General features: G+C 38.1%; 1 protein-coding gene across 1 annotated transcript in view; it reads left to right on the forward strand.

The window, feature by feature from the left end:
- The first annotated feature begins 4,873 nt into the window (after positions 1-4,873).
- The window catches only part of Ptpn12 (protein tyrosine phosphatase non-receptor type 12), a 110,741-nt gene continuing 92,981 nt past the window's right edge, over positions 4,874-22,633 (forward strand). Inside the window, exon 1 of the mRNA XM_076834998.1 lies at positions 4,874-5,020. Coding sequence (XP_076691113.1) covers positions 4,922-5,020 — 99 coding nt within the window. The 5' untranslated portion in view covers positions 4,874-4,921. The remainder of the gene's footprint in view (positions 5,021-22,633) is intronic.

Below are 22,633 nucleotides of genomic sequence, written 5' to 3' on the forward strand. Positions count from 1 at the left end.
GTGAGGCAAAGAACCTCACCCCCCCACTGGTGCATAGGCCTATCCACAAGTATGGCTATATGCTGGACCGGTAGTCAGTGACGGGTATGATCCAATTACAGTGGTATCAACCTAAGACAGGAGGCTGACGCCTAAAGGTCAGTTTTCCAATGACGGGTAAGAACCATATGTTGAATTGGACAAACCTAACAGGCACGGTCCCTAGCCACATTACTTGTTGCTTTATTAAACAGAAGGGGGGAGATGCTGGGAGCCACAGCCAATTAATATGATGCATGGCATTTTTGATTGAAAGGTGATGCCAGCTAGCCATTGAGATGATACGATTATGTTAAAAATTACATTCATATGGATACCGGACTCCTGCTGCGGGACTCCTGGAGAGTTCCCATTGGTTGGGAAAGTGCAGTAGGAGGGAATTCCGGGGAGGCGCTTGCGCTAGAGTTCCGGGGAAGGAACCGGCAGAACGCCGCGTGGGTGGATAAAAAGGCTTCCCAGGCACGGACGTGTTATTGGCGGTTCTTTCAAATAAAGTTTGTTCCTGTTTGAGTGGCTCGTGATCTTGTGCCCAGCCAGAGACAGCGGCAAGGCACTTCCCTGAGAACTGTGGTGTACGTAGGCAAGCATTCTGAAACGTCTGTCGTATGCCATTAAAACAAACAAACAAAAAACTTCCCAAACAAGATCTGCCTTCTTCTCCCTTTATTTGTTATTCTTCCCACCACCTGGAATAAATTCTAAAAAAATTTTAATTCAGTAGATTTAATTTTGTTGAAAAAATTATGCATGTACATGGTAAAATATTCAGAATATAAAAGAATATATATTGGAAATCATCTCCTTTCTACTGTTTGTTTTCAAGGTCCTTAAACAAGAAACCACAGCTAACAGTTTTTAAAGTATTCTTCAGAAAAATCTCATGTATTCAAACATTATATCCACATTTAAATTTTACATAAATGGAAGAATAAAATAAACATGATGTATGCTTTGCTTTACTAATTTATAACAAGTTGATCTTGGGGTCTAGTCCACATTAGCATATATAATTTAAAAAAATTTTTCTTAAGCAGCTTCACAGAATTTCATTATATATATGATTTTGTTTTTAATCTGTGCCCATTTGATAAGCAGCTACAGTGTTTCCAGTATTGCCATTTCAAATAGGGCTATAGTAAATATATATATATTTACACACAATTGTAAATGTTATCCATAGTCTAAATTCCTATAGGGGCAATTTGGTCAATACATATGTGATTTTCAATTTTTTTTTTTAAATTGAACATTTTCTTTTATTTCTAAGTATATTTCATTTTAACCAAAATTAAATAGTAACCTTTGTGAAAAACAATAAAAAGAGTATTCAATTTGAAAAGCCAACACATTCAGGTGAATGAGAAATATTTGATGTATGCATACATGTATGTATTTTGCATTCAATAACACTCTGCTGGAAAATGTGGTATTTTCTTTCTTTATTTTTTTCTTTCTTTTTTTATTATTAATTGTTCAAAACATTTTTTGAACCAGGGATTGAATCCAGGGGTGCTTTACATCTGAACTACATCCCTAGCCCCTTTTAATATTTTATTTAGAGACAGAGTCTCAATGAGTTGCTTAGAGCCTCAATAAGTTACTGGAGCTAGCTTTGGACTTTAGATCCTCCTGCCTCAGCCTCCCAAGCTGCTGGGTGACTCTTAAAATTTTGATAGCGAGGGGCTGGGGCTTGGGCTCAGCGGTAGCACACTTGTCTGGCATGTGTGAGGCACTGGGTTCGATTCTCAGCACCACGTAAAATAATAAATAAATGTCTATCAACAACTAAAAAAAAAATTTTTAAATTAGTTTTTAAAAAATGTTGATAGCGATATTAACAAACTACTTTGCAAAGATGCTGTGCCAGTTTCTCTGTGTATGAGAGTGCCCATCTGCCCATACAATCAACAGCCCATGTTTTGTCAATCTTTCTGTTTTCCTTCAATCTTATTTCCAATTAAATACTGGTTAATTTCAGTCTTTGTGTACATGGTGCTGGGGATGGAACCCAGGGTCTCACACATTCTAGGCAAGTGCTCTTCCATTGAGTTACATCCCCAGGCCTAATTTCAAACTTTTAAAATTCAGCCTTCTTCCTTGAACCCTAGGTGAGTCATCAAGTTCGCTCAATTCTTCTGAAGTCTCTCTTCCCCCCATTTGCATCTTTTTCCATTCTCTCCCTTTATCAACTCACAATTTATCCCAAAAATGCCAGATTAATATTTTTCTAATTTTTACAATTTTACTTCTAGCTTCAGAAATCACTGAAGGCTCCCACTACCTACAGTGTTAAGTTCAAATCCTTAAACAGGCAATCAACACTCAATATAGTTTAGTCTACTGTGACTACCTCATGCTCTGACAGCCTGGTCCACAATGCTCTAATTTGATAAACCACTCATTTTTGTATCACAGGGCAATTATTATCTTAAAATAAGAGCTGTTCTCTCTCCTGAACTAAGCTATATACTTCTTAGAAGAAACCATACCTAAAACATTTTTCTATTTCTCACACACACAAAGTATAACCCCATATTTTGAGGTGCTTAAAAACATCTGTAGATTGAAATGAGACCTAAATATATTTAAAAGAAGAAAAAACTAGCTAGATACCAAGGAAAACACTGTTAAGCCTTTCCAAGAGTTGAAATCCTTGGAGTGCCTCATGTTAATTTTCTGTAACCTATAGCAGATGCCAAAAGTAACTGCTGAGAACTCAAGAAATCCTGGAGTGTTGCAAGATAGAAACAGAAGCTTGCCAATAAGAGGAAAAGAAAAGAAAAAAGAAAAAAAACTATAAAACACCAGCCAATATGAGATTCAGTATGTCAGTAATACTTTTTACCATACTGTCACTAGATTGTCCATATAGTCTTTATCAATCACTGTCTAGCTTTTACTTTCTTTGGACATATCAAAATTAGAGGCACTATTGTTCATCTACTCAATTCATTGCTTACAGTCTGATTTCTCTCCCAGTTTCGAAAAAGGGCTCTCTATGATGAGCTATACTAATAGGGATCAAGCCCAGATTCTGATCTTATATCCAGTGAAAATGAGTCTCAGTATCTGGTTAAAGTAAAATACTACAGGCTTTTGTTTCCATAAAGTTTATCTTAAAAATTGAACAATTTTACTAAACGAATTGTTAAAATGGAGAATTATATTTCTTAACATGCATACACATATAAATTTATAGGAAAAGATTTGGAAGGGAACACCTGGAAACACATATTTCTGAGACTAGGAGTAGATTGGTATACATTAGTGCATTGCTTTAAATAATTTCCTTTTTAAAATCAATTGTGTCTTGCTACTCACATCTATTTTCTTTACTTTTTTTTTTTTTTCATCAAATTCCACAGTGCACCTAAACATTCATCTAGGAAGTGTTCTACCACTGCTATTTCCTATTTTAAACAAATTCCCTGACCAGTTGCTCTATAAAAAATAATGCTATTAGTGGGTATCCCTGGATTAAATCCTTCATTTCTGTCACATTAGCACAAATTTACATTCCTTACTGACAGGCAGTGTGATGTTGTAGTGCAAGCAAAAGGGCTTTAATTCTAGTTTTGGCTCTGCCAAGAATATGCTGTGGGAACTTGGACAAATCACTTTAATTTTTTTAAAGATGATTTAGATTAGCCTATTCTTTGGCAACAAGAATAGTTACAAAGTTTATTCTGAGGAGGGAAAGCTCTCACATCAGTTTCAAAGATGTGCAAGTCTCAAGGCAAGATGACAAATCCCTTCAATTCATCAAACTCAAGTCCCTAGCATACGCGCGGTACGTGAAGGACACAGTCATTTCAGGCGCTCACTCGTCGGGATTGAAATGGATTTGTAAGGAGTCAAGTCCTTTCACCCAAGAAGCGTTTGGCTTCTCGGTTAGTCATAGCAGTCTCCCAAACTGCCAGAGTCTATTCGCCTGTTCACTCTCACCAGGCCACTGGTAAGACCTACCTGCTGTGAGCGTGGAGGGGGCGCGACTACAGTTCCCAGCATGCCTTTTCCCACCACTGCCCACCCCTGCCCGCTACGGGTCACCCCGGCAGGCCGGGACTTGTAGTCCCAGCCCCCGGCTGGCGGTGAGGCTGAGGCACTCTGGGAATTTACTCCTCCTAGCAGACAGTGAGGCCATGAAGTCCTATTGTGACAACTAAGGTTTGCCCTGCTCGGAGCTGCTTGCCTTCCTCCAGAACAAACTCATCCTAACATTCCTCTGACCACCGAGCTCCCCGGCCGGGACACGCCCAGGAAGTGGAGACCGGTGGTTCCCCCCCCCCCCCCCCAGACAGCTCAAGTGTCTTCCAGCCACTCGGAGCCGGCTGGGCGGGCTTGGAGGAGGAGCGGCCATGAGGCGGGCGAGCTGGGGCGGGCCGGCGCGGCGTAGCGCTTGGGGCGGGGCCGGGGCGCGGGGCCGCGCGTCTGGGTGGCGGCGGGGGCGCGCCCGTGGGGAGAGGCGGCGGCGGCTGCGGCTGCGAGTGGGGGGTGGGGGGGGAGGAAGAACCGGGGAAGGGGGCAGGGCGAGCGGAGAGCAGTGTTCCTGAGGCGGCGGCGGCGTCTCGGACGGAGGAGGAGGAGGGCGGGGAAGGAGGATGGAGCAAGCTGGGGGTTGGGGTTGGCGCTAGCCGCAGCGGCTGGCCTCGTACTGTGGGAGAACGACTGGCTGCTCCTGGAAGTTGTGGTGTCGGGAGCCGGGCGGGTGCCGCCGCAGCCGCCGCCCGGGCGGTGGGGAGGAGGAGGGAGCGGCAGGGTTGGCGGGGGTCGGGAGGGAGGGACGGGCAGGGGGAGCGAGCTGGGGAAGACGGAGCGGGCTCTGCGGCGGGCGGGCGGGCGGCGGGGGGGCCAGCGACCGCAGCCTGGGGGACGCGGGAGGATGGAGCAAGTGGAAATCCTGAGGAAATTCATCCAGAGGGTCCAGGCCATGAAGAGTCCGGACCACAATGGGGAGGACAACTTCGCCCGGGACTTCATGGTGAGTGTCTCCGCTCGCTGTCGCCTTGTCTCGTCGGCACCGGAGCCCCCTGCTGCCTCTCCGGGCCGGCCAGGGCTGCCAGCGCTTTGTGTGCAGCTGTGAGGAGCAGGGGGCGCGCACCCACCCGAGGGCCGGGTGGTCCCAGAGGCCGGCGGAGAGGAGCTCGCCTCCGCCCCTCAGCCTCCTTTCTCATCCTCCCGGGTTCGCGGCCCCTCGGCGAGCGCCCGCGGAGCCGAGCTCGCACTCGGCACAGCCGCCCGCGACCACCTATTGTTTCTCGGGCCAGGAGCCGGAGGCTAGTGAGGTGCAGGCCGAGGGGGCTGGGGAATCGCCTTTCCACGCCTTCCCACTCGGCCTGCCCTTCCTGGGATGTTCGAGGCAGGGTGTCTGGCTGCGACCCGAGGACAGCGGGTTGTGGCTGGCAGAGGAACGAGGGTGCCTTTGCTCGAGCCGGCCTCCAAGGGGGCAAGGTAGGACTCATGCTTTCTCCTGGTTCACAATTATTTTCTCCAACATTTGGGAGAGGATTGTCCGTAGAGTCTCATGGTTTACCTAATTTCCATTCACTCCCGTGTCTTCTCATGAGACCCAGGTTTGAGATGGTCTTGGGATCACTGTGACTTCAGATTGAAGGGGGTCATTGTGGGTGGGGGTTGTCCTGTAGGAAGCTTACTTCGGACTCCCTGGGGGATATTGCCGAAGGCGGAGGGGATGTGACTATCACTTCCTATCCGGGGTGGGGGTGGGGAACTTGGGAACAATAGTCCTGGTGGGGCGGAGGCGACCGTACGGGCCGAAGCCCTGAACCGGGAGATAACCTTCCCGCCCCCCCTTGCCCCCCTCCCTTTCCGCCTTGTGCTTGTGCAGACAGGCTTGAGAGGAGGTGAGGGTTAAAAACCTTGTTCGTGAAATTGCTGTAGCTATATCACTGTGAGGGGGTCAGATCCGAAGGCGTGGGACCAGAAGCGGACTTCCTACGTTACCCCCCCCGACCCCGCCCCTTTTATTTTTCTGCTGGACAATGTTCCCTCTAGGGTTGTTTCCCGGCTTAGGAGGCGGTGGTTGCGGCTGCTGCTCCTACGGATATTGCGCAAGATTGGGGCGTTGGAAACCCTGGAGGTCTGGGGAATGGAAAAGGAAGTGGGACTTTGGGAAGTGATTGCTCCTTAGCCTTGGCGGGCGTTGGGAATGGGAAATTAGCTAGGGAAAAATTTGCTCCTGAACAGGGAGCAAGAATAATCACATAACTGAAATTCGATTGTGAGAAGGATACACAGTTAATGTCTATAAAAATGAACAGGCACCAAACGTTAGCCAGTTTGTTTCCAAGTGCAGTGATTTCAATGTGCAGGTGAAATGGCTTTTAGGACGGAAATAATTTTTCACCTTTTTAAAGGATTCTGTCTAGTAAAGCTTTAGCGTTAAAATTGTTAACAGCTGAAAAAACAGATCCTTAGCCTTACAACAGTATTATAATAGCATGTTGAGTTTTGTGATTCTCTCCTCCCAGGCCAATAATAGAGGATAGGAGTAGGTTTTATTATTATCTTGTGAAAACTGAAAATTGTAGATAAAAGTCTATTTTGAACATTTTCTCTTGGTATTTAGTCTTTATGTTTTTGAACAATTACTTTTTGGTCTGAGAAGATTAAAGAAAGGAGAGGACATTTTCCATTTATGCTGTTGAGAATGGATTGTGTGGTATCTTTTGAATGGTGTAGAGTCCCCCTTTTGCTACTCTCTAGCAAAAATAAAATGCATTGAGTATTTAGAATCTTTTAAAGTAATGATTTTCAGTCCTATTGGGTTATGGAAGAAGAGGTGGTGTGGTTCCTGGCTGTTTCTTGGTTTCTCACTTTGTTATGCCTGGATGTATATGGTTTGGAAGGAGCACTGCTTGATAATATAGGCCATCAGGACAGGTGACCAGTCTCTGAACTCCTGAACAGGGGAAGTAGCTTTAAGGTTGGTTCATGCTTTGGGGATGAGTCAGGGATTCTTATTGGAGATTTCATTTCTCAAAGACTCAATGACTTTTTTCTTCCATAATACTTTGGTGTAGCTAGGTGATTCTACATTGGAGATTTGATGACTAAAGCTATTCTTTTATAGTGCCTGCTTTTTTTTTTTTTTAATTTCCTGAGTTGATAAGCAATAACTATAATTAAGACTGCCTGTAGTTGGTGCTGCTTTTCTCTTGACTGGAAGGCTGGAGAGGAATTGTGTACTGTCATGGAAAGAGAATAGACCATCAGATTTATTCTTAAATTCTGATATGGATTAAAAATGTGTTTTAAAATCTTATCATTTTTAGAACTGAGCCTTAGAGATAGTTCCATTATGAAGTATTACTGGTATTTCAAATTTGGAAATTCTAGAGTAGTAATCACTAACAATAATCAGTAATGCCTTATACTTAGGAAAGTGGAATGGGCATTCAAACCTGTGGTCTAACTCCATAAAGCTATTTCCATTATTCTGTAGTCCCATCACCCAAAGCCATATTTATTGTTTAATTTTTTTTAGTTTTATGTTGCCTCCTGCAGTAGGAGTAAAACTGGGGGTCTCTGAGCTACACCCCCAGCTCTTTTTATTTTATTTTGAGGTACCGTCTTACTAAAAATTGCCCAGACTGTCCTGGAATTTGTAATCCTTCTGCTGCAGCCTCAGTAGCTGGGATTATAGGTTTGTGCCCTACACCTGCCATGTTAATATTTTTAATCATTCTGTGTGACCATAACTGCATGTCTCATTTTATATTCTTGTGGTTTTAAACTTAGATTTTTGATAAGATTTTTTTCATTTATTAAAACTGCTTTGTAAAAATAATTTTAACTAATATTAGTGGCTTAATAGTATGTATAATATTTTACCAAGTGACCATTTTATAATGTAACCATTTCATTATGCTTAAATGTTTAGGCTATTCTATTTTCTGTAATATATAATATGTGATAGACATACATAGAGCTTTTGTATTCATGATATATCTCATATCTTTCCAGTAGTAGAAGGATATGAATGTTTAATACATGTTTATAAATAACTGTTTGAAAAAATTGTATTGATTTATACAACTGTCAGTAATATGAGTGTTCATATTATAATTGCATTAATCTTTACTTAATGGCTGAAAAAATGGTATCTTATTTTAATTTGTATTTCTTGAATACTGTTGAGGATAGGAATTTTTCTACCTATTGTTAAATATTCTGTGAGTTAGTCATTTGTTCTTGGCCTTAGTCTCTTGTGTCCCCATCCTCTAAAAGAGGAGAAAACTTAAGGTACTGTGATTGTGTAAATTATGGCACCTAGATTATTACTTACATGTTGGAAACAGGCTAATTTTGCTAATAAACAAATTGGCAAATAAACAGTTAATTTGTGACAGTTGTAAAACTTGAACTGTATTATCTCAACTTTTAATCTTTACAAGGTAGCAGGCTGTGATCATGACAAGTTGTCATTCATGTTTGACAGCAAGATTTTATTCCATACAGTACCCTGGTCTGGAGGAAAGGTGTCCCTCAACTGTACTCTGAGAACCAGTGAGCCAGTATGAGCCAGGGCTAAAGGTGATGCTGGTGGGGTTGTGAAGGATCTTGTACTAACAATACTATGTTTAGTTTTTCTGTAGACTCATAATGGCAATTGTAGACAGTTCTGCACTACAATTCTTAGAGTTACAGGGAGAGTAAGATGGTGTTAAGAAAGTACATGTTCTGGCCCAACAGTCTTGCAGTGTTACCCCACTCCATCTTCTCCCACCCCATCTTTGCAGACTGCTTTTGAGGTTACTATAAAACTTAATGTGTATCATCCAAATAGGTTTTGGTAGAAAAGCTGAGAAATCACTACTCTGGGTCTCTGGAGAGCCACTGAATGTTTTAAGGAAGATGGCAGTCATTTGACAGATTGGTGTTTAAGTTGATTCTGATGGCAGCATAAAGTATGGCATTTTAGAAGCTGTTGAAATATAAGAAGTTAGACATGAGGGCCTTTGCTGAACTAAATCAGGGAGAATAGAGAGTATACAGTGGATTTGATAAGAAAAAAATTCTTAATGATTGACTAGATGTGAATAGTAAAGAAAAAAGAAGTTTAGTAGTAAGACTCCAGCATTTCTACCTTGGTATACTACTCAAGCTAGAAGGTAACATTTGGTAGAATAAAGGAGTAAGGGAGTAGAAACAGGTAGAGGGGATGAAACAAGATAGTGGAAAAAATTTCAAGGAAGAAGAGGTTGAATTTTAGTTTTGGACATGTTAAAATGGAGATACCCTGGGGTGCAGTGGTGCACACCTGTAATCCCAGAAATTTGGGAGGCTGAAGTAGGAGGATCACAAGTTTAAAGCCAGCCTCAACAACTTAGTGAGTCCCTGTCTCCAAAAAAAAAAAAAAAAGGACTGGGGATGTGACTCAGTGGTAAAGAACCCCTGGGTTCAATCCCTTGTACCAAAAAAAAAAAAAAAAAAAAAGATTTAGGTGTCCTTATATACATATGTAGGACATGGTCAAGCATCATAGTGAATAAGGGTATTCTGACAGGGTGATGTTTTTAAAGAAAGCAGCCAAAAAATGTGCCAGTGATTGTTTCTAAGAAGGTATGGCCAAAGATAATGGAGCCGAACTAGAGATGTCAGTTGTTACCAGAGTCAAATAATGCTGGATGAGAAGAACCCATTCCTTTTGACAAGTAGGAGTATTTGTCCTAGAAAAAGCAGTTTGGGATTAGTTACAGGGAGAAGCCAGATTGTAGTGGTTTGAGGAGAAAATAGATAAAGTATAGGTATAATTACCTTCCATTTTAATTTTTGGAAGGTAGATGGTAGAAGTGAAAGAAGGTACAGGTTGCAGTGCAAGACAGTTTCCCTCTCACTCCCTGCTATTTTACAAAAATAAATAAAGATTATTTTTATATTATTTCTTATTTATGTGCATATTTTCCTTTGTGAAGTGATTGTTTAAATATAATTTTTAAAAATATCAAGAATCTTGTCTTGTGATTAAGCAAAATCTCTGAAAGTTAAGTATAAAAATTGTAATTGTTTATTCATATTGTGGCTTGTAGGGATTTGTTGCTTTAAGATAATTATAGCTTTATTGAGGTATAATTACCTACCATAAATTTCATTTAAAGTATATATTTCAGTAGTTTTTAGTATAGTCACAGAGTTGTGCAATCATCAGTAGAGTCAATTTTGGAAATTTTTCATCACCCTAAAAGAAACCCCCCACACAACAGCAGTCACTCTCCTCCTTCCAGCCATAGGCAACCCCTAATACATCTTCTGTCTTCTTAGATTTGCCTAATCTGAACATTTCATATAAATGGTGTTGTGATATTTGGTGTTTTGTGACTGATTCCACTTAATATAATGTTTTCAAAGTTAATTCATGTTGTAGAGTGTGTCAGTAGTATGTTATTCCTTTTATGGTTGAATTAGAATCTATCCTATGGATACTACATTTTGTTTATCCATTCCTCTGTTTATGGGTAATTTAATTGTTTCCATGGTCTTTATGAGTAATGCTACATTTGTATACAAGTTTTTGTGTGAACTGATAGTTTCTTTTCATTATTTGTTTGCAATACTGGAATTGAACCCAGAGTCTTGCACATGCTGGGCAGGTGCTCTACCCCTGAACTACATTCACAGCCCTTTCTTAAATTTAATTTTGGGACAGAGTCTTCTTGATTGCCTAAACTGGTCTCAAACTTGTGATCCTCCTGCCTCAGCCTTCTGGCTTGCTGGGATTACAGGCATGTGCCACCACTGGTTGGACCTGTTTTAATTCTCTTAGGTCCACATTGAGGAGCAGAATTGCTAGGTCAGAAGATAACACTATTTGACATTTTGAGGAACTGCCAGACTGTTTTCCCGAGATAGCACATTTTATATTCCCACCAGTACTATATATGGGTTCCTGTTTCTCTACATCTGTCTTTTTGGTTATAAGTACCTTGTTGGTTTGTAAGGTTTTGTGTGTCCAACTTGTCTTTCAAAGATATTTTGTATTTCAAAGATATTTTTCAGTCTCTCCATGCATCTTAATGCTTTCCTGGTGCCTCTTGTTTAGATGTGGGTTTTGTTTGTTTGTTTGGGTTGGGGGTCCATCCTTTGATGAGTATTTAACCAGACATATTTACATTTTATTTTATTTTTTTGAGAGTGGGAAAGGAGAGAGAGAGAGAGAGAGAGAGAGAGAGAGAGAGAGAGAGAGAGAATGAATTTTTAATATTTATTTATTTATTTTTTTAGTTATCGGCGTACACAACATCTTTGTTTGTATGTGGTGCTGAGGATCAAACCCGGGCCGCACGCATGCCAGGCGAGCGCACTACCGCTTGAGCCACATCCCCAGCCCCATATTTACATTTTAACTAACTTCAAGAGTAGAAGTGAGAGTTTAAGTACTGTCCAGACATGGCTCACTGAGATGAACACTAAAAATTAATTTCATGTTAATTCTCTAGAATGTTTTACTGTATTTACTTTTAGAATATCGTTGCCTTATTATTTTTTTTCTTTTTTTCAGTATTGGACAGTTTCATTTGGAAAATATTTTGAAAAGATGAAACTAAAAGCAAGACATTAATATTTATTTAGTTTTAATTTTATTTATTTTATAAATAAAAATGTATGCATTTCCTATAGCACTCATTTCATTAGGTTCATAAACACTTACATGTCCATCTTATCCAAACTAAAAGCCTCCCAGGCTAGAAACCGAGACTTAATTATCTCTGTGTCCCCATTCCTTAATATAATACCTTCCTGACATTTAATAGGTACTAATATCCAATGCATGAGCAAATATTGAAGGTAAGCTTAATGGTATTAGAAAGAAAATTTTGTCAGGTGATTTCTTCAAATGGTCCAGGGGCTTGCTCTTAGACCATCATGAGAACTTGCTTCTCCTCACTCCTACACACAGGTGTGCTTATACACAATGTCCACTGAAAAAGAAAATACAAGATAAGGAGCTAGACTGAATTTATACCTTTTAACTAAGTATTGCTTATTAATTGCAATTTGTTCTACATAAGTTTGTATAATAATATTCTACTTATCTGTCTCTGAACACTGCTTGGTATGCATAGGGATGCATTAGGGTCCTCTAAAAGTAACTTTTCTACTAATCTATTCCCTGCCAATCATACTTGGAGAACCTTTTCTGGGACTACTAATTTTAACAAAATGTCCAATTTTAAACTTTTTTTTTTTTTTTTTTTTTTTTTTTTGTGGTGCTGGGGATTGAATCCAGGGCCTTGGGCATGCAAGGCAAGCACTCTACCAAGTGACCTATATCCCCAGCCCCAATTTTAAACATTTGGTTTTTTGATTTAATAAAACCTAGATATTTGTTACTGTCATCTCTTAAAAAATGGAGAACACATAGATGTTTGGGAGTGATTACAAACAGTAACTGCTCTATCCTTGTTTCTTGTCTTATCCAATCCATTCCACATATCATATGTACTTTCCCAAAATACCACTTGTTGGCATCTGTAGGCTAATAGGAACCAACTACTAAAATCAGATGTATGTTCAGCCTCCATCTTACTTTTTAGTTGTATTTAGTCCTTTAATTCATGTATAAAGGACTACGTTGGAAACATGATCTTTTTCTTTTCAATAAATATTGTTTAAAAATACTCATGGTTCCTTTTGCTAAACATTAAAATTATTAGAAATTTTAAATACCTAAGCAGTTCAAAATATTGGATCTAATGTCCACTGTTTTTCAAATTTTATTTATCTTCTCTTTTTTCTTCCCATCTTGATTCCCTGATTTCTACTTGTCCCCTCCTCTCAGTTTTATAATTCTGGCTCTAGTTGAGAAGCCTATAGGATTAAGTTTATACTATTTAGCTTGGCATTCCATAACTGCCTTAACATATTTTCACATTACATTTACAGAGTATACCTATACTATGCATTATGTATCCTCTTTTCCCCCTGAAATAAGCTCTTTCTTATCCTTGAATATAAATGAATAAAATCTTGCTTGTCTGTGGTTGAACATATATTTTCCCTTCTTAGAAAGCTTTCCTTTATTTACAGACTAGTACTTTGAAGATCAGAAAACTAAAAATTTAGAATGAGCTTATTGTGTTTACCTAGAACTCAGAAGCAAAAATATAATACACATTTTCTGGGATAAATATGTTAGACCTGTTTGTCTTTTATTTATTTACTTTTTTTGGAACTGGGGATTGAACCCAGGGGTACTTTACTACTGAGCTACATCCCTAACCTTTTTTTTTTTTTTTTTTTGAGACAGTTGCCAAGTTGCTGAAGCTGGCCTTGAATTTGTGGTCCTCCTGCCCCTGCCTCTTTTGTGTCTGGGATTACAAGCATGTGCCACCATACCTAGCTAGCTCAGTTTATCTTAAAGTACTTCTTCATTATAAAATTTGAATTTGAATTCTAGAAGAAAAAAAGCCTTTCATTAGATTTGAGTTGAAAACTTACAGAGGTCAGTCAGGTAATACACAGTTGTTTTACACCACTAGTCTCTTCCAAAAAGATAACTCTTTTCCTGGTACTTCATATTCCTAACACTATTTAAATTTTTTAGATTTTTGCAATCAAATGTTGACAAAATAGACAATTGTCTATTTCTCTCAGAAATCACACACAAATCTTGTTTCCATTTGTATAATCTTACAGCGAATGTGGCTGGCTCCTGGCAGAGAAAAGAAACAAAACAGTAGTTGCTTCTCTAAAGTTTTTCCTTGGGACTGTGGAAAATGGATCATGTTATTAAGAAACATGTATATTAATGTCTGTATTTCCTGTGGTAACTTTTTCAGAGTGCTTTTATTTTTTAATGTTTTTATTGGTGCGTTATAATTATAATAGCAGAACTCATTGTGACATTCATACAACATTTGCTCAGTTTATTTTCTTGTAATTCCCCTTTCTCTCCACTCTTTTCTCCCCTTGGTCCCCTTCCTCTACTGGTTTCCCTTTTTTGTTTTTTAATTAGTGCATTATAATTTTATAAAAGTGGTATTTATTGTGATACATTTGTACATGCATATAGCATAATCTGGTCACATTCCCTAGTAGTTCTCTTTTCCCCTCTCCCTTCCTTCAAAAAGAGATCAGATGACTGTATCTGTGGGTTTGTCTCTGTATCTTCTATGTCATTGATATACATGCCTGCCTTGGTGCCTCTTCCTCTATCCCTGTTTTCCCTTTTATTTTCGTGAAATCCTTAATTTTCTTTCGAATTTACATACATGAGAAAAAGCATTTGACTCTTAACTTTCTGAGTCTGGCTTGTCTTACTTAACTGTTCTCCAATTCCATCCATTTACCAGCAAATGACTTAATTTCATTGTTAATGGCTGAGTAGAACTCCACTGTGTACAAATATCACATTTTCTTTAACCATTCAACTGTTGGCAGACATCTAAACTGGTTTCATATCTTAGCTATTGTGACTTATGCTGCTTTAAACATAAGTATATATATATTGCTGTAGTAATGCTGATTTTAGTTCTTTTGGATAATACCAAGTGGAAGAATAGCTAGATCATATAGTGGCTCCATTCCTTGTCTTTTGAGTAGCCTCTATACTGATTTTCATAGTCTTTAGACTAATTTGCAGTCCCACCAACAATGTGTCAGTTTTCCTTTTTCCCCCACATCCTTGCCAGCATTTATTATTTGTATTCTTGATAATTGCCATTTTAACTGGAGTGAGATGAAATTTCAGTGTAGTTTTTATGCATTCACCGGATTGCTAAGGATGTTGAACTTTTTTCTTTCATTTTATTTGTTGGACATTTGTATTTTTTTCTTTTGAGAAATATGTTTAGTTCATTTAATCATTTATTGATTGGGTTTTTTTTGTTCTTGTTTTGGTAAGTTTTTGGGTTTTTTTATATATATATTCTGGATGTCAGTTCTCTATTGCAAGAGTAACTGGCAAAGATTTTCTTTCATTCTATAGGCTTTGTCTTTACATTCTTAATTGTTTCTGTGCATAAGTTTTTTAATTTGATGCCATCTCACTTTTTAATTCTTGGCTTTATTTCTTTAGCTTTAGAAATCTTGTGAAGGAAGTCGATGCTTATGTCTGTCTATATGCTGTAGTGTTGACCCTTCATTTTTTTCTAGCAGTTGCAAAGTTTCTGGTTTAAATCCTAGGTATTGATTTACTTTAAGTTGACTTTTGTGCAGGGTGAGAGATAGGAATTCTGGTTTCATTCTTCTATGTATGGACATCAAATTTTCCTATCATCATTTGTTAAAATGCCTATCTTTTCTCCAAGGAATGTTTTTGGCACTTTTGTCAAAGATCAGATGACGTGGGCTGAGGTTGTAGCTCACTGGTAGAGTGCTTGCCTAGCACAAGTGAGGCACTAGATTCAATCCTTGGCACCACATTAAAAAAATGAAATAAACACAAAGCATTTCTTCCTGATTAAATCATGGATGTAGAAAATAATGAAATAAAGGTATTTGTGTACATTTACAATTAAAAATAATAAAAAAAAGATCAGATGACTGTATCTGTGGGTTTGTCTCTGTATCTTCTATTTCATTGATATATATGCCTGCCTTTGTGCCAGTATCATGCTATTTTTATAAATATAACTGTGTAGTATAATTTGAAATCAGGTATTAATTTAGGACTTCTTCCCCTCTCTAGTTCTGTTAAGAGTATCATGGGGTGGGGAGGCTGGGGCTGGGGCTGAGCTGTAGAGCGTTCACCTAGCACATATGAGGTCCTGGGTTTGATCCTCAGTATCACATAAAAATAAATAAATAAAATAAAGGTATTATGTTCAACTGCAACTAAAAAATAAACAGTTTATAAAAAAAGAATATTATTGGTATTTTGATAAGTACTGCATTCAATCTATAGATCACTTTTGGTAATATGGCAGTTTTAACAGTATTAATTCTGCCTATCCAGGAACGTGGGAGTTATATTTTCTAATATCTTCCTCAATTTCTTTTTTCAATATTCATAATTTTCATTCTAGAGGTCTTTCATCTCCAAATAATTATCATCCAAGATTGTTTTATCTAGCAAAGCTGTTCTTTAGAATCAGAGAAGAAATAAAAATCTTCAAAATATGAATAAGTCAAAATAATTCATTAGTACTAAGCATGTACTGAAACAGATCTGTGTAAGCTGCAGGTCTTTGTAGCCAAGAAAGTCCGTTTTAGTGTTAGCAGCTAATCAAGGTAGGGAGTGCCAGCTAGCGTCAGCTCTGGGGTCACATATGGCAAAGCTGGACTCCTTCTCCACAACCATTGAATGATGGTACAGCTCTTAATGACAGGCTATACCCTACAGTGCTGCACAGACCCCAGAAACTTGCTGCCAATTTCTTATTTCTAGGTTCCTGTCTCACAAATTGAAAGAATGGAATCCACAGGCAAGGAAGAGTGAGTGTGAGAGAGTGAGATTTATTCAAGTGGGGAAAAAGAGAGACACCTCTCACAGGGCAAGAGAGGACCCAAAAGCAGGTTGCTGCTTGAGTATGCTAATCTAGAGGTTTCTATAGCTCTTGGGTCAACATAATTGGTCCAAATATGCTGAATTAATCAGTTTTTGGAAAAGTACAAATGCTATTGGTCAGCCCTGTAATCCCATTCAGGTCAGTCCCACTTCCATTTTCCAGGAAGTTGAGGTGGCCAGATTGTGGATGCTTGAGGGATGGGGGCTGCAGCTTGGGTGTTGTCACCAGCCTGAGCCACCAAATAATACAGATCAGTATGCTTTGGTGCCTCTCAGGTCGCTCTGGCTGGAGGGCCCTGTGTGGCTGTGGGGGTGCTCATCACCTGACTCTAGCCCGCCCTGGGAGCTGCTCCACAGCTCCCTGACAAGGACTTGGCTTCAGTATCACAGAAAATATGTAGTCTGTTTTTAAAAAGATGTTTAACAACATTTGAATAACTACCTGGGAAGCCATGAAGAAATTCAGAAATTTGTCCCTGTCATCAATGGTCTTTACCATTCATACCAAAGATATTGGTTGAAGTTTATGAGTGCCCTGGGTGCTGTATTTAGAATTGGAGATTAAAAGTATGGCATTTAGGGAGGTACTAACTGCACATACCTATTGAAAAGGAGTTTTCCTGGGTGTAGTGAGTGTTCCTCCAGGGGATCTGTGAATCCTTTCATATTGTATAATTTTTTGTTTATTAGTCCAGTTTGAAGGGAAGAAAGTTCATAGTCCTTGACTTACAAGGGCTTGGATGCCGAAAATCTTAGAACCTCTGGACTGTTGGAAGAATCACAAGCTTTGGAACCATACAGGCATTAATTTCTATCCTGATCTGTCTGTGATCATGAGCAAGTTGCCTAGAGAAATTGAAGATATAATACCTACCTGGAAAGACCAAGATAATGTCTGAATATATATAGAGATATGTACAGGTGTATGTGCACACACATATATGTGTGCACATATGGTATGTGTATGATGGATATATATAATATTGGAGATTTAACCAATAACTGAGTTACACCACCAGCTTATTTTATTTCATTTTGAGACAGTATTTTGCTGCATTGCCTAGGCTGGCCTCTTAACTTGCAATGCTCTGTCTCAGTTTCCTGGGTTTACAGGAATTATAGTCATATGCCACCATGCCCAGCCTAAGAAATGTTTTGATGTCCCATTATTTTATGGTATAGTTTTTTGAGTCTTAGAGTAGGACCTTTTTTTTTTTTTTTTTTTTTTTTTTTTTTGGAACTGGGGTTTGAACTCAAGGGCACTCGACTACTGAGCCACACCCCCAGCCCAATTTTGTATTTTATTACAGACAGGATCTCACCGAGTTGCTTAGAGCCTTGCTTTTGATGAAGCTGACTTTGAATTCTAGGTCCTTCTCTCTCAGCCTTCTGGGCGGCTGGGATTACAGATGTGTACCACCACACCTGGTTTAGAGTAGGACTTTTTAAAATCAATTTTTATCCAGTGTTCTTAAATCTGGTAATTTTATTTTATTTCAGATATATAAAGCAGTACTCTGTCTGTTCTTAGATCTCTCTCACAGTTCTTAGATCGCTCTTTTTTATCCCCCTTCTCTCTTTCTTGGTGCTGGAGATTAAACCCATGGTCTTATGGATACTAAGCACATGCTCTGTCCCTGAGCTACACTCCCAGCCACAATTATGCCCAATTTTTCATCTTCTTCTTTCAAATCTTCTTTAGGACATGGATAACTGATTTATAATGGTGGTCTCTTGTTTAGTTTTGATTCTCCAGCAAATTTGAGTTTTCAGTAAGATTACTCTAAAGAGGTTTTGAGACTATGCATTTGTGATCAGAATAGAAAGGAGTTCTAGGTCATATGCTACAAAGACAGAATAGCTTTTTACATACTTTCTGTATGATGGCTCTACTTCTGAAGTCATTGACTCTTTAGTGTTAGAAGGAACATTAATACTGTCCAGAAACTGAGTTTATTATGGATCTTGCAATTGGAAAGGTTGCAGAGCTGGATTTAACCCAATACATTAAATGAAAGGGGGTACTTTTTCTAAGACACAGTAGTACGTGGGCATTCTTCAGAAGAAAAGTCGATAAAAGAAAAAAATCATTTTTTATCATTATGGATTTTTGACTACAGCTTACTTCCTAACTAGCATAAGTGAAAAAAGGATTTATTGCAATAAAATACTGCTCTTCAGCTGCCTGAAGAATAAGAACTGAGAAATGGAGATCCATTTATATATTTTCATACCATCTTTCTATGTTCCTCCATGTTTATCAGTTTTTCTGACTTCTGGGGCTGCTTGAGTATTGGTATTTGCTTCTCTACATACCTGCTATACTGTTCTTTCTTTACATTTTGACTTCTGTTTTAATTCTACTTTCTCTTTTAACTTATGGTGGTCTATCCTGTCTTATTCACTTTTACCTTAGTTGAGGGGAAGAGTTAAAATGACTAGAATTGTTATATCTCACTTTCCAATTACTGAGAATCAGTCAACTTATCAGTGAGATGAGTGTTCTGTAGTATAAGTATGTGTAATTGACCAGGATGGGAGTTCATTCGTAATTGTGTGAAAGAAACTTAGAGAAAGGAGGAATGCTTTACTAATTAGGCAGTCCAGAGTGTCCAGTGTAGAATCCTTAAAGCAAAACTGGAAGGAAAAAAAACTACTATTTTAATATTTCATCCCTATGTTAGTTTCTGTTACTGAAACAAATATCCAAGATCATCATTTTTTTAATATTTATTTTTTAGTTGTAGTTGTACACAATACCTTTAATTTTACTTATTCATTTTTATGTGGTGCTGAGGATTGAACCCAGGGCCTTCCATGTGCTAGCCCCAGCCCCAGCCCCCAAGATCATTCAATTTTTAAAAGGGAAAAGTTATATTTTGTTTTGGGGATTCCAGTCCATGATTAATTGGCTTCATTGCTTTTGAGTGTGTGGCAAGTCAGCCCATCATAGCAAGGAGTGTACCCTGGGGCAGAGCTGCTTCCCTCATGACTGGTACATGAAAGAATGGAATCCCATAATTTCTTTTTGAGGACATACTCCAATCATAGAAGACCTCTTACTAGGCCCTGCCTCTAAGATTCAACCACTTTACAATGGCAGCCAGCTGGGAACCAACCTCTAACACATGGACTTCAGGGGACATTTCAAACTAAAGCCACCCCAAAATAAACTTACTTATCTTCTTCAGAGAAGGGAAAGGAGGCCTCAAGAGTCCTCATGACCTGAGAGAACACTGTCTCGGTTCTGGCAGAGTGTTATTTTATGCTTACAGTATACATTAAGCATTAAGCAAGATTGTAAGGATTCTGTGTAGAAAGTATAAAATTAAGATCATATGTGACAGCATATTTATAGTATCTTAAGATTTAATAATTTGTTAGTATTAAAATCTGGAACCTTCTTGGTATCCAGTCACTGTTTATTCTCTTCCTGAATATGTATCAGAATACATTGTTAAAATTAATCTAAACTCATGAATCACCTAAAAATTTATATATTCTGTATATTCTAATATTGTACTTTCTTGGGTATCAGTGTTCCTGTCTCTGTGCCTGTGTATCTAACTTTGTGTTTTTTTATGTACCTCTCTTTATGTACCATCTCTATCTACTTTGTCAGTTCACCTGTCATTGTGTGCTGATAATGGATATTAGCTTGGGGGAGGGCTTGTGTAATTTGGAAATGTCCTGTAATTTATAACTAGTTATTTGTAATTGTTTACATCTAATACTATAAATAGATAACATAAGTGTCAAGGGGGAACACAGGATGAATGGATATCTGTAATACAATTTTCAACTGAAATAGTTGATTAAGTTCAAATATGTATCTCCACTCATTCACAGGCATTATTGAATGTCATAAAAAATTAAAAAGCTTTTTAAAAAAATTACAATAAAGGTAGTAGAAAATTTTATAAAAGAGAAATGTGCCTTTAATGTTTTGATATACCAGATGCTTTTTTTTTTTAACTTTAGAAAGATAAAGATGAGTATTTTAGTAGTTTGAAAGCTAGAAGCAGAAAATACTTCCTTGTGAAAGTAAGCACTCACATATTATTAGTGGGGACTGGGGCTGTAGCTCAGTGGTAGAGTGCTTGCCTGGCATGTATGAGGCACTGGGTTCAATAAATAAATAAAGGTATTGTGCCCATCTGCAACTTAAAAAATATTAGTAATATTAAATGAAGACTTGTTGTGAGCTCTCTTGAATAAATAGTTAAGTAGGCATTGGCTAGTTCCACTTTATTGGCCTTTTCATTCCTTTAACCCACTGTAAGCTAATTTCTAGCTCTTAGCATTTTGCTGGAATTGCATTTGCCATGGTTACCTTGTACCTCCTGGACATATCCAGTGAACAATTTTTTTTTTTTTTTTATGGTACTGTGGATTGAACCCAGGAGTGCTTAGCCACTGGGCAAGATCCCCCAACCCTTCTTATTTTTTTGAGACAGGCTCTTACTAAGTTGCTTAGGGCCTTACTAAATTGCTGAGGCTGGCTTTGAACTTTCAATCCTCGTACCTCAGCCTCCCAAATTTCTGGGATTATAGGTATGCACCACCATGCCCAGCTCCAGTGAACACTTTATAATAGTACTTATTTTTCTTGATCTCTCTTCAGTATTCAGTGTTGTTGCCATCTTTGTTTTTAAAGCCCTTTCTTCCCTTGATGTTGAAGCACCACTTAAACCTGTTTTTTCTCCTATTTTAGTCTCTTTCTATTCATTTATTCTCAGATGCACCATTATTTAAATTTTTCATGCTCTTAGATTCTAAGGGAAATATAGCCTAATACTTGACTATTTATAAATACTGAAGAATCCAACTAATGTGGTAAAACTGACTATAGTGACATGGGTTATCCTAATGTTCTTTATGATTTTAGAAGAATAATATTAATATTTTTATAGCCTATTGTGATGAATGGTGGATTATTTTTAAATTAATTAGATTTAGAAAATGGAACTTAATCTAAACTACAAATACAAAGTAAATATTTAAGCAGTACAACTAATTTTCTGTCATTGCTTTACTATATACCAATTTTGTGCTGGTTCTTGACACTGTAAGTTCTTGAACTGTAATGTTTCCAAAATGACCTCACCATTTATTTTTCTAATTGTTAAATAAGGCTTAGGAATTTTTATTTTAAAATAGAACGAATTTAACCAGATCTCTGCATTGTCTCTTTGGTCTTTGAAATGTATATTGGAGATAGACAAGGGGAAAATAATCTTTTGATACAAGTGGGCATGAATACTAATTATATGGGATTAAGGAAGGAATGCATACATGGACAGAGAAGTATCATCTTTATAGTATGTTTGACTTTAGTAATTTGAAAGCCCAGCATACTGGACATTCTAATGTGTGGATTACAACAGTCATATATAGGTTAGATCTATCTGGTTCTTAACTGTGTAACTTTGAGTGATTTAAACCACTCTCAATCTTAGTTCTATATTCATAAAGGAAATATTTTGTAGTGTTAGACTTGTTATAAAATAAAAAATGCTAGGAAAATTAGGAAGGAAGAATGAGAGTATTGAGTGAAAAGTAAATGCGAGAAGAAAAAGACAATCATTTGCTCTTTTTCTTTTGACCTTTTTGGTGAGAGACAAAAACAGTATCTATAGTATATTGATCTGAAGACGCCATTGATGGTAGGTATCCCCAAGCAAGTCAATGTAGTGTTGTTTCAAGGATTTTTACCTAAGCCCTGATTTAAAAATACATCGTACATGATTATTTAGAATACACTTCATAGACCAAAGGTTTATCTAAGAATTCTTACCCTAACTACTTGCAGTGTGCTTATAGTTTGTGTTCTCTATTTCATTTTTTAAAAAATGGTTATTGTAACATGCTAAATTGATCGACTTCCCACTGGAGATCACACAACTGGAAAACATTGTTTTAGATTACCATGTTGCACAAATAACAGAAGACTCAGGTGACATTATTAGAAAGGGGGGGTAAGATAATTTTTTATACAATTTTTTTTTTAGAAACTTTGTTTAATATATGATGAAAGCAGTAATGACTCAGTTTAGCAGCTTAGTTAGTACCTTCAGTTCATATACAAAGATCTTTTTATGTCATTTTAAATGGTTTGCCAAG

Source organism: Callospermophilus lateralis, chromosome 1, assembly GCF_048772815.1.
Source record: "Callospermophilus lateralis isolate mCalLat2 chromosome 1, mCalLat2.hap1, whole genome shotgun sequence".
Lineage (NCBI taxonomy): Eukaryota > Metazoa > Chordata > Mammalia > Rodentia > Sciuridae > Callospermophilus > Callospermophilus lateralis.